Source organism: Cyprinus carpio, chromosome A20, assembly GCF_018340385.1.
Source record: "Cyprinus carpio isolate SPL01 chromosome A20, ASM1834038v1, whole genome shotgun sequence".
Classification (NCBI taxonomy): domain Eukaryota; kingdom Metazoa; phylum Chordata; class Actinopteri; order Cypriniformes; family Cyprinidae; genus Cyprinus; species Cyprinus carpio.
In genome coordinates, this window is record NC_056591.1 from 11906471 (window position 1) to 11920053 (window position 13583).

The window sequence follows — 13583 nt, forward strand, 5'->3', positions numbered from 1 at the left end:
CCTACCATACACCACACAAGCCCATCACAACATGATGTTTCCACTATGTCACTACTGATGATGAAATAGTAATGAGCTCCTCTAGTAAATGGCTCCCAAATTCGTCCAGAGTTTTGCCAAGCACTTTCATATGTAACCCGACACATGGACCTCTTACAGCTCACCCATTGTGCTTTAGCGTGAGAGGCCATCTGTGCAGCTGGCTATGGTGCTTACTCCCTTTCTCAGAACACTCCCAGGTGTGACCGGCCCTTTGAAGAGCAGTGAGCATTGTGCCCACCTCTGGAGTTATGACTGGCAAACAAAGAGCAGGGGGACACACAATATGATTCCAACACACTGTCCATCTGTATGCTAATGAGAAATGGTGTGCACACAGGGGCAGTGATACAGGATATGGCTGCCCACACCGTGTCCTGAGAGGCTTTTGACTTGGAAATGGTGGTCACCAAACATGGTGTGGCCAACAGGTCTCAAATTTTTGCTTGGTTTTTGCGGTTCAGTTCCTGAATGAGAAATTGTAGCAGATCCCTCTGAAGGAATCTCATGGATGATGGCATCATAATACTCTTAAAGGGATAGTTCACCCAAAAATGAAAATTACCCCATGATTTACTCACCCCCAAGCCATCTCATGACTTTCATGACATCCAAAGTGAACACACACACACCGTGAACACACACCCGGAGCAGTGGGCAGCCATTTATGCTGCAGCGCACGTGTACGCATGTACAACAGTAAGCAGAAGCTAGATTAAGGTTTATAAAGTTGAAAATATGTATAGTTTTCTTACACAAACACATCGCTTCACTTTAAAAGGCCTTTAGTAACCCCCCGGAGCATTTAGGAGCACATTTTATGATGGATGGATGCACTTTATTGGACATCAAAATCTTAACGCCCATTCACTGCCATTATAAAACTTGAAAGAGCCGGGACATTTCTTTTAAGTTATGTTTATGGGTTTTTTTATGCCTTTAATGTGAGAAGACAGTGGAGAGCTGACAGGAAAGTGTTGGGTGGAGAGAGGGGAGTGGGATCGGCATAGGACCTCGAGGGGGGAATTGAACTCGGGTCACACTTACCACAAGGCTCTGGCACCGACGAGCCAGGACATTTTTTATATAACTGATTGCATTCATCTGAAAGAATAAAGTCATACACCTAGGATGGCTTGAGGGTGAGTAAATCATGGGCAGTAAATCAATTTTCATTTTTGGGTGAACTATTCCTTTAAGCAGTTTCCTTCATCTTTTAATGAATAATAATAATATAGACAAATAAATGCTGCTCTTTCTATTCATAAAGGAGTCCTGAAAAATTATTGCAGTGCAGCACAACTGTTTTCAACATTAATAATAAAAATAAATGTTTCTTGAGCTTTTCTCTCTCTCTCTTATATATATATTTGTGTGTGTGTGTGTGTGTGTGTGTGTGTGTGTGTGTGTGTGTGTGTGTGTGTGTGTGTGTGTATATATTAAATCAAAGTCATTACGGACAAAAATAGGCTTCTATAAAAGTATTTTATAACATTACTATTTTACAATATTTTTAATCAAATAAAGATTTGAATATCAAATAAATGCAGCCTTGGTGAGCAAGAGACTAAGAGGAACAAAACATTTTGTTTATTATGTTTAAAAAATATGGATTTTTTTTTTTTTTTTATTAAAATAGCCCAAGTATCTTGTTGCAGATAAAATAACTAAATTCTATAGCCTCTAATGCATCAAATTATCATTGTGTCATTTTTATGCAGTCATGTCCTGGTAACTGTATTGTAGTTTATGAAGGGCTCACTCTTCACTGTGTTTCGGGTGACAGGAATGATGCATGTTTCGATTCAGAGTGAGGCAGAGAACCAGCTGTGAGAAGACAAGGTCCTCTCTGCTTATCGTATTTATGAGGCTTCACTGACTACATTATCCTGCTGCTCTGTCTCCTACAATGTGTGCTTCTTTCTCTCCCTGTATTTTTCTGCAGTGATAGACAAGAAAGGAGTTTTGATTCCACAGTCTTCACTGTGTACTCTTAGACTCTGTGAACCCTCTTTGAACCAGTGGACGGATGTGGAGCTTGGAACAGAGCAGAATAAAAACAAGCAAACAGGGGAGTCACCATTCCGACTCTGTTGTAGGATATCCTGGATGAGTGCATGTCGCTGCTGTTTTTGGGCAGCCGAAGCATGTAGAGTTTGATATGCTCAGCTCTCATGACATTCAGAAGCCAGTGTGTGATGTCATAAACAGGACGGACATCCTGGACATTTCTAGCCCAAATATAACCATTTTGCATATGGAAAAAATGGCCTTCTGAAGTGGACGATGATACTGCGTTTTAATACATAAGACTGAAACAACCATGAATTACTTAAGACATGAGCTTCAGATGTGATTATAACAGCATAATAGTCTCAGAAATCTATTGATTAGGATGCATGAATATCACAGCTGAAATATAGTAGATAAAACTTAATAGAGGCAAGCAGTAAATATGGGTTGAGAATGGGATATTCAAATACTTGAAATGGGGTATGTGGATGACAAACAGATATGTGCCCCCCTTTAATTAATTTGACAACAAAAGAATCCTCTGTGCAGATGTATAATGTCTTTAATGACACAAATAGCACAGTCATGTCCCTGCATTCTACCCTCTTCAGAGACCCACATGAAACGAGGGTGAAGAGTCTCTTGATTACGCACAACTCATCAACATTCTCAAGTGAGCTCTAATTATATATTGTTAGCATAATTTATCATCGATTGCTGCTGCTCCTCATTAAACATGTCCAGGGTGAATTCAAAATTGTTTTGAAACAAATGTGCAGCTACATTATGCACATTATTATGTACAAAATACATTCAAATATTACTGAAGTAAACTATGTATTTGGTTACAGTATGTGTATTATTTGAGTATATTTTCAAAACTATCTATCTATCTATCTATCTATCTATCTATCTATCTATCTATCTATCTATCTATCTATCTATCTATCTATCTATCTATCTATCTATCTATGCTGCTGTGAACCGTGAGTTGTCCTTCCTTGGTACAGATTGTCAAGGTTGATTGGGCCCATTGTGTAAGGTCTAATTGTAAAGATTATTGAGCAGAGCAATCTGCACCTGCTCCAAAGGAGCGAATCAGTCGGGGGTGTGTCAGGTCATTCTCAAGGGCAGACACAAGAAGCTTACACACTGCAACTTGTCATGCTCATTCTCTTTAAATTAAATTCACCCATTATTCTGGATAACTTATTTGTTCCTTCACTGTGAGACATATCTGAAGCATTGTTTTTGCATTAAACTGAATAGTGTATCAAATTCCCATTTTCCTTTTTTTTTCTCTTTCCGTATTTCACATATTTTGTAAGCACACACTGACTGAAGATGAGCTCTGTCTGTCCTAAGATGAATCCCTTGTTTAGGTTACAGGGCTAGAGGAAGTAATGTTTCCTCTGAGATAAGGCGACTAAGCGGGGACCAGTGATCAGGGTGTGGGGAGTCTCAGCTCTGTCAGGTGTCGGATGCCCTCATGTTATGCACCACTGCAAATATGCATACCACTTTTACCATGCAAGAGGTCACAGAATGCTTGACTGGGATTTGACCCCTGAAAACAGACATTATTTTACAATTTGCTTCTTACCATTCCCATCAGTACATATGATATATTTCTCAGTCAACATTAGGATTCTGAAGATGAATGTTACCAATAGCAAATACTTTAAAACGCATAACAAGGAGTCATTCACATCATGTAATGTGACATACTGTACTTCACTAGTTGTCTATCATGTCTTCATGAATGAGGCTTAGGTGTCCAAGGCTTACTAGGAAAATTGTTTTTGGAACATGAAGAGTGAGATTCCATTGAGAACAACCATTGACATTTCCTTATTCTTCTGTTTGCTCTTTTGAAGTTATGGGAGGATAAGTAGTTTATTTCAGATTTTTAAAGTCACATATAATTTTTATTTTTTCCCTTGATACCTTTCTGCTGTAACGCCTCATTAAAGCCCATCTGTTCTCATGAAGACACATTTGTTATTATGCACATGGGCTAAAATAAACTTAAAACTCACTGACCATTTACTGACAGCCTCATGCAGGGTGTCACACCTACATTAATGACATTATATAATGTCAGGGCTAGCAGGATTACCGTTTTTCATGAAATTATATGTGAGTCATGCTTTGTAAGGATTATGTTCAGATGAAAGTACATTGCCTCAGGTTACTGGCCAGGTATGAACAAAGGTAAAGCAAAAATAGAAGCAAAACCTGTACTGAAATTGCCTCAGGTTACTGGCCAGGTATGAACAAAGGTAAAGCAAAAATAGAAGCAAAACCTGTACTGTTTTCTTTGCCTTTTTTAGTTAGTTTACTTAGTTTTTGTATAACTTGTACTTTTTATTTTACTTAAGATATCAAAGTATTTGGGTGTCTATAAAATTGCTTTGGAAATGCAATCAAATTAGAATGTGCACATAATAATCTGGCCACTGGATCTCATGTACATTTAAGAAATCCTCATGAATAAATTGTAATTCAGTTACTGAGTATTTTGCAGTTACTTTACAGATTCATATGGGAAAATTGTGTTATGGATGACAAAAAAATAGCAATATGTGTTTTTTTCTTCATCAGATCTCCTAGAAATATTCTCCTAATAATGCCTATATTTGGAAATGAATGGTGGACACTTTTTTTGGCCATGCTTCATGCATCCAATATGTTAACTTCAAACTAAGGCAGAAAGAAAAACTGGTAGCTGGAGGGGGCACCGATATATATTATGAACATCATTTGTGAAAAAAGACAGGAAGTTCTGTCATGATACAAAGAACCCAGCGTCTAGCAGCCATAAATCTGTGTGATTTTCCTATCAATAATTTCTCACCTTTGGGAAATCTCCTTATATCACATTTAATTTCCTGTGCTTGCTTTACAGTAAAATTGTAAGCCTATCGCTATGGAAACAAGCTTCAGTAATAAGGTCATGCATCAAATATAGGGATGAGAATTGAGCACAGCAATTCAAAAAGAAAATGGATCCCACAATTGATTTATAACCTGTCAGCATGTACAAATGTTGCTATTTGATGCCCTGTTTTTTTTTTCTTCTGCATGGCTGAATGATGCTGTCACTTTAACATATGGTTTTGTCTTATCAGAATTGCAACAAGGGATTCATTATTTCCAAATATCCGAGTCGCAGCTGCTTTTTAGGAGGAAATGAACAACTAACAATTGTGAAAGCCATTAAAGTGGGTCAAGGCCATGATTGGAGATAAAAGGGAATCAATGCATTGGCCATAGGTTTATATGCGAGCCCTCAAAGGAAAACGCCTACCAGCACCAGCATCTCTGTCCGGCTGTCCAGCAGTCCCTTCCCCCTCCATCTCCACCACAAATCTGCTATTACTCACCCGTACCTTCTTCTTCTTCCGCTTCCTTCAGGCTTCCCCAGCCCACCCTTTTGTACCCGGCTGTGACAGTGTGTGAAATATTTCAGCTGAAGTGAGTTTGCTGTTTAAGTAATCATTGCATTTATTTATGGCGTGCCTAGTGATACGGCAATTGCCAGGTGAGAGGGCATTGGGTGGCGTAAGAAAACCAGAGCCTGTTCGGGCACACTGCCTGTCTGCATTACTTCATGTGCTCACAAAAGCATGCAGCCTGCCTATTAATACAAATCAGGATCGGACATATTTTAGAATGATGGAGGAGCTCAGTACTGCTCATTTGTATGACTCCTTTATCTGACACACAAAATGCAGGTCTCTCAGCCTTTATTTATGAGACATGATATAAATCAGGTGTGATAAATAAGGTTAAAAGCAAAATGTGGAGTGTTAAGGTATTATCCAGGACCAGCCTGGCCAAGCTGGTGTTCATGCCAGTCTCCCGGTTTTACTTGCTGAAAAGTGACCAAAACTCCTCTACAACCAGCCCACAAACCAGCTTATGTTTTTAGGCTTGGCTTTAAAAGTAATAGTTTGCCCAAAAATGAACTTTTACTCACCCTTAGGCCATCCAAGATGTAGGTGATTTTTTTTCTTCATCGGAACAGATTTGGAAAAATAGCATTTCATTACTTGATCACCAATGGATCCTCTGCAGTGAATGGGTGCCGTCAGAATGAGAGTCCAAACAGCTGATAAAAACATCACACTAATGTGCATTGGTGACGACAGTATTAGAAGATTTTAAATATCGTGAAGTGAAAATTGGCATGCTTGTAAGAAAGAAATCCAAATCCAAACTTTAAACCATTGTTTCTGGCTAAAATACGAGTCCATAATCCATAATAATGCTTCCTCCTGTGATAAAGCAGTTTGGAATCCATTCACTGCAGAGGATCCATTTTTGAGCAAGTAATGTAAAGCTGAATTTTTTTCAAATTTTCATGTAAAGAAACAAACTCATCTATGTCTTGGATGGCCTGAGAGAGAGGGTGTTCAACTGTTAATTTTTGGGTGAACTATTCCTTTAAGATGTTTTATTCTTGTTTCTTTCCATCAATGAGGATTGAGAACCACCTTAGGTACTAAGGTAATTAAACTTTTAGATTATACACTTTTTGTCCCCCATAAATAATCTAAATATAAATATTTTTTGATGTTTGTCTTCTGTCTTCTTGGGGTCTCTCTTTTCAGGTTAATGCACATGTACAGTAGAGGGCGCTGTCACCTGTGTCACATCACACTGGCAGGCTGAGCACGCATCAGGACAGAAGCGAGGATATACAGGTTTCTTGAGGCTCGGAATACTTTACGTGGTTTTGTGTTTTTTACATTATATTTTCAGTTGTGAATTACAATAAAATTTTAAAGCACTTCATTGACTTTTTTCATATAATATATTGCCAAATCACCAGAACACACAATAATACTAAAGAAATAGTAAAATAAAGTGGCAGTAATGTTAAAAAATATATAATGACAATTTAAAAGGAATTAGAATCAAAAATTAAGTTAACTTAGTATTATGTCAGTTTAAATGTTAGAATACACCACAGTGTTTATAACGAATATAGATGGATAGATACATTTCCAGCCAACGAGATCATGTTTTAACGCTTAAAATGCTAAATCTGTTACATTTGCTGTGTGATTGGCGCTGAATGTATTTAGTAACCATTCAAATAATAATCTACAAATTCTGTAATTTTACTGTTACAAAAATGTCAGAATTATTAATGGGAAAAGAACGCGTTTTATTGCTCGTTGTGAAACAGCGTAAGTTTTTGACAATGCTCCGCCCTCGAGTGGCGATTGGCCAAACGAATCAGCAGGAGGCTTTGTGATTGGCTCAACCAGCTGTCAATCACGCGAGATCTCCTCCAGGCGTGTGGTAGCTGTGAAACATATCATTTGCCGTGAAGCGATCAGACGGAGGGAGAGATCAGCCCAGACCATCACCGCGCAAACACACCACGCTTGTGATTTTTTTTGCATGTCAGGAGCGGAGGATCCTGCCGCCGGTCAACGGCCGTTTTCCATCTTGTATTCATAACGCATAAATCAGCGGCATGAGGAATTGTATCAGGATTAGGAATTGGCTCCCAATCGCGTGCCTGCTGTTAACGATATGGACGAAGGTGAGAGCGCTGATTGTTTCTAGTATTGCAGATAGATTTAATTGCCGTAGCAGGGATAAGCTGGCAAAAGTTGATGGGTGTGGGCTGGCGATTTCAACGAAATTTGCTCAAAGTAATCGATATTTGAATTACGCAGCCACATGTGCACATGCAATTGGAAATGTCAGATGTAATTAATGTTAACTTGCACCCCGATAAAATGAAGGGTGGATCCATTAGGAGATCTTTTCAAATTGTTGTTTCCAGCCTCTGTACGCACTAACAGGTTAGCAAAATTGTAGACTGATTCTCTGGAGACTTCATTGCACAAGCGCGCGCCACACATTCCCTCAAATAATATGACCTTAGTTTTGCAAACACGATCTGCATTTCAATAATAATCCACCTGTATAATGACTTCTGTGTATTTAGTTATTTTTTTATTCATATGTTATTTTTAGGTGTCCCAGTCCTCTGGCTATTTTGAGCTGCAGCTGATTGCTGTAAAAAATGTAAACGGTGAGTTGTGGCACGGGGAATGTTGCGACGGCACGCGGAACTCTAAAGACAGGCGCTGCGTACGGGACGAGTGCGATACATACTTTAAAGTGTGTCTGAAGGAGTACCAGTCTGAAGTCACCACCACTGGGCCGTGCACGTTTGGCTCTGGATCTACTGACGTTCTCGGTGGAAATATAATTTCTTTTAAGACTGCAAAGAACAAACCCAGCAAAACGAGCGATGTTGGAAAGATCATCATTCCCTTTCTCTTCGCCTGGCCGGTAAGTGCGCGTCTTTGCATGAACTATAATAATAATAATGCGCCACGGTGAGCTGTCACTGCTCGGAAGTTGAGTGCACTATATTGTTACAGTGATGACAGGGTCTCTCTTTTTTTAAATCTTGGGCGTGTAAAGTAAGGCTGCTGTGTCCTCACGATTTTTTGTGTAGGGAAAAAAGTTATTTGTTATAATGGTGACGAACCGTTATCTTACATTCACTTATTTGCTGTTCGTGTTTAAAACTAAGGTGCGTTTAAGGTGAGGCGCATCTCTTAAAGAGATAGCTCACTCATAAATCAAAATTCTGTCTTGTACTCACCCTCATCATGTTGTTTCAAACCTGTATGACTTATTTTCTTCATTGGAGCATCTGTTAGACAGAATGACAGTGTGAGTGAACGGGGACTGAGTCTGTTGTTTTGCCCAACAGAAGAAAGTCGGTCATATGGGTTTTTAAAAAAGCATGAGAGAATATTAGGCGTAGCTGGTTGAGTCTTAAAACGTAGTGAGCTGCCTATCTAGATAGCATATCATTTTTGGCCATCAAAGGCGCCAGAATAACGCTGTATAGGTAGGTAGGCAGCTCACTAGGTTCTGACGCCGCTTCTGCATTGGTTTCATTTGGCTTTTCTTTGCGAGTGATTCGAATCTTTATCAAAGATTCACGTGATATTCAGCTGCGTCAGCTGCATTTGCCATAATTACTGGTCTTTGTGAATTTGTTAATTCGCTCTTTTGTAGCTTAACCTTAACAAAAATGAACTATGGTAAGCAAAGTTTCTGCTAAAACCCCATAGTTACTACTTATTGTTAGGGGGAAACATGGAGTGTTGTAGCCTAAGTGTTGTTTCCTATTAATCTTTGATATATATATTATTATTATTATTATTATTATTATTATTATTTTTTATTTTTTTTTGCTACAAATTAGTTGAAACCTTTACTAAAATAATCACAGATCCAGGTGTGAAATTTTATATATATGTTTTTAACTTCAACATTAAAAAAAAAAGAAGTAATTTTAAAAGTGTTAAACTGACGTTGTAACAAATGCTCAACGACAAATACATATGTACAGCGCTAATAAATTCATTTGGAATCATCTTCAAACATTGTGAGAAGCTTCTAGATTTTTGATCAGTTTATATTTTTGTCATTAGTGGCTAATATTGCACTTTTATAGTAGTTAGAACAATAACTAACTGTGGGATTTTAGTGGAAAGTATAGTTACCATGGCAATTTGTTGTAAGGGTAGCCTTGTACTACTTGTTTCTCTCTTGTGTTGATATGTGAAAAACTTATCAAGTGTCTCTCCAGATACACAGGCACATTACTGATGCTAATATCAGGTAGCAAATCGCTGCAATGTTTTATGCAGTTCAGTGTCACACCCGCAAACAACAACAGCTACAACAAAAGAGATGTTGTGTAGTATTGACTGTCAGTTTTGGATGGCAGCCCAGTTAGGCACACATTCACCTGGAGGACCCCTAAACTAGCCCTCCCATAGGCATGAAAATGAACCTTCCCCCCCAACACAAACACTCAACCGTTTAAGTTAATCTGTAACGTGCTATCAAACTGACCCTTTCGGAGCCGCCTTTGATGCTACACCTGCTTCTCCTCTGACCGCCGCTTGAAATTTCACCTTATATGTCCCTGTATAACTCAGAGCACATGTTGTGTGGCTGTAGATCCGTCTCTGAAAGCCTGTGATTGAGATTGCATTTTGAGTGCTGAGTGTTTGCAGTTTCTTAGTGTCCCATGGAAGCTAATGAAATTGCCAGAGGAATGTGTTCTTGAGTGCCTCTGCATCCGGACATCTGTTTGATGTGCTTGGTGTAACCTCATCTAGGGTGCATTGTATAAAGATATCTAGCACCTCACCCAGATTCTTGGAGATTGAGTCCGCCACCTGTCGGAGGTGCAGTTTGTTTTCGTATATCTCTGGTTAGTCTGGCATGGTAGTTTGCTTATTGGTATTAATACAGATTCCCCGATTTGATTTGATAAAAGCTTTCAATTTGATTTGTTTCTTTTTGCTACTGAATGTGGAATTCAAGTATATTTTAAATGAAAAAAAAATTGTGATTATAGCAATGTTTTGGTGTAACAATGTGGGAGCATATATGCTTTTAATACTTTCAGTATTCGTTATTGTAAAAAATTACAAGTAACTTATAGACTTCTCAGAAAGAGTAGAAAAAGACTTTTTGAATGATTCATTATTTCAAGGATCCACTCAAAAGAGTCATTTGGTTGCATTCTTTGTTTTGATTCACTAAAAAGAATTAGTTAATGAGTCATTTGTTTGAGAAACAGACAACACTGTTCACGCTGTATTTTATTGCATGCGACCTGTGAGGAACGTGTTTTGCAATTATTTTGTCGTATAAAGCCTTTTTTAGAATATCAAATAAAATTTGGAATGCAAACTATGGTAAAATATGGCTTTTTTTTGTTTTGGGCATGTAGATTCAGTAGCGGGAATGCAGGAAACACTTGCATAAAGTTAAGATTGATCTTGTGTTTTTAAGAAGTGCATATAAAGATTGTGATTTAATTATATTTTGACCCAGTCCTACTTTAATGCATTTATCAGTCAGTCTTACTGTTTAGTTTTTTATTTAATGCAGACTTTGAGCCAGATGTTTAGTAAGATCTTCACTTGTTAGTTCTAGTCCCTTGCAGTTGTGTAACATAGGCTGCATTTACACTGCAGGTCTTGATACCCAAATCCGATTTTCTGACTATATCCGATTTTTTTGACGACCTGCTTACATCATCTTTTAAAAGTGACCCGTATCCGATTTTTGCATTTACACTATACACTGCTGAAACTACCAAATGTAGATGTTCTGACCCGGAAAAGGAAGTAAAACAGCACGAAATTCAATGGATGCAGATGCAAATAAAATTATACAGTGTTTTGCTTTCCACAATATTTTGAAAAGTCAACAACAACAAAAAAAAATAAAAAAAATCAACAAAACATCTCGTACGGCGGAGAAAAAAGCGCTTAAAACCGTGCCTCCCCATATCTCGTGAAATGTCTTCAAACACGGATTTATTTCTGTAACAACCCTGCATTTTTGCCTGCACTGTCTCTTCGCCCCAAAGACTTAAAAGACATGAAACCTCCGCATTGCTCCACTGTGTGTATCCTTCTTCCTCCATCGCGCCTATAATAAGTCATGTGATCTCAGTTGGTGGTCTCCACCTGAGTTAACGTCACTTTTTTAATGACGTACGACTCGCATTTACTGGGGAATATCCGATTTGTCTGCTTACATGGCACACGCAAATGCACGTATCCGATTCATATCCGATTTATTACCACATATGAATGAGGCCTGAATCCGATCTGAGAAAATCGGAATCCATGCGGTTTTTTCCTGCTTACACGGTCACCGGTCATATCCGATCTGTGCCACATGAGCGGAAAAAATCGGAATTGGGCCACTTGAACCATGCAGTGTAAATGGGGCCATAGAGTTGAGTTACAGTTTTAGTGGATGTGTAACTCCAGCGTAAGAGATTGAGAGACTGGTGGCACAGTGAATGTTGACGGTAGAGACGGCAGCTGTATCCATCTGTCAGAGTGGAGGACCACTACGCTTCAAGGCTAAACGGCAGCGTCCGCCACACCTGATTGGGAGCTTGCTGGGCAGTTGCTAGGAGACCGTTACATGGGTAAACAATTATCTTTTGCCCTCCGAGTTCCCTTCCCCCTTAACTGGTCTTTCAGTGGAGCCACTCGTTCTCGTCTCACCTGGGAAAGAAGTGCTAGAGCCTCACAACTGATTACACTATTGACTGTGTAATTAGCCAGTCGCAGCTGGCTGTGTCTCCGGTCAACAAAAAGCAGTAATTGTCCAGTTCAGCATCGGAGCAGGTGGCAGCTGATTGGGACTGATTATAGATCGCTGCTCCCGTAAGGCCTCAAAATCTCCTAGTAAGCATTGTCCATCTTTAGTTGTTGTTTTTGTCTTTTATGGCGGATAACCGGAAGCCACGGTAAAGTCATGGGTGGGACAGTGTCACATTTTCACATGCTGCATTTTAAGAAGTGTACCAAAGTCATTTAAAAAATAAAATAAAAAAGCAGCTAGCTATTTGCATGCTAATTAAAACATTGTTTTTTGAAAATATAAAAAGCCTTGCAACGCTTTACAATAAGGTTCTGTACAATAACATTAGTGCGATCGATAGCATGAACAATAAACAAAAAATTAATCTAGTTAATACATTTTTTTTTATAACCTATGTGTATTAATCTATATCTAGATTAATAAATGCTGTTAAAACAGTTGTTCATCTTTAGCTTGTGATTCCTAATGCATTAACCATTGCATGGAACTAGTCAGTTATTGCATGATTAGTTGACCTGTGACACATTTCCAGATCTAATAAACAGGTCAAGGCAGAGTAGCTTTCATTTAACTGGCTGCACTATTCACAGTCATCTGCAGTGGTTTGTGATGTTACAGGAAGAGCCGGTATTGATTCCTGTCTCTCCATGGAGACCCGCTGTGGTGATTCACCAGGAAGTTTAAGATCATGAGGAATCTCTAGCTGGATGTGCGACTCTCTCGCTCTCTTTCCCTTCCTAACCCTGAAATAGCTTTTTGTTCTGCCACCACAATAAACATTTTCTTTCTTGTGACCTGGGGCAGAGCAAGGCTTTTTGTACCCATGTCTTCTTATTAAACGAAAGGCAAAGGCTGCATTTTCCCTCTCCTGAATGCAACAGTCATGGTAGAGGTATTTTTAGCAGCAGAGAGACCGGACCAATTAAGAGGTGATGTTCCTGAGGTGACTTTATGAAGCAATCTTTTGTGATACAATGCAGGTTGAGAGAGGTTGTCTGTTGCATTTTGTAAACACAGACAGTTTTCCCGCCTAGTTTTGACCATGTATAATTGTGAAATAGCAATTTTACAGGGGGACTGGGATTTTGGAAAAATTAAATAAAGAGAGACCGTTTGGACTCTTTGTGAAGCGAGTGAGCCAGGCACTTCCTACTCCATCACTCCCACATGATGGACTCTTTAAACCCATGAAAACAGCCTATTTAGAAGGGCCTCTGCCAAAATGCTGTTAATCGATTACTGACTAAAATACTTGAATTGAAAACCCACTTATTGGTAACATGATTGCGACGGTAGGGTTCTGACAAGGGTTAAGGCCAGAGTACATCAAGGACAAT

General features: G+C 38.9%; 1 protein-coding gene across 2 annotated transcripts in view; it reads left to right on the forward strand.

The window, feature by feature from the left end:
• Positions 1 to 7373: 7373 nt before the first annotated feature.
• The window catches only part of LOC109071944 (protein jagged-2-like), a 47777-nt gene continuing 41567 nt past the window's right edge, over positions 7374 to 13583 (forward strand). For both annotated transcript variants that reach the window (XM_042777634.1, XM_042777635.1), the window contains exons 1-2: positions 7374 to 7612; positions 8053 to 8373. In XM_042777634.1, the coding sequence (XP_042633568.1) occupies positions 7544 to 7612; positions 8053 to 8373 (390 nt within the window). In that variant the 5' untranslated portion in view covers positions 7374 to 7543. The remainder of the gene's footprint in view (positions 7613 to 8052; positions 8374 to 13583) is intronic.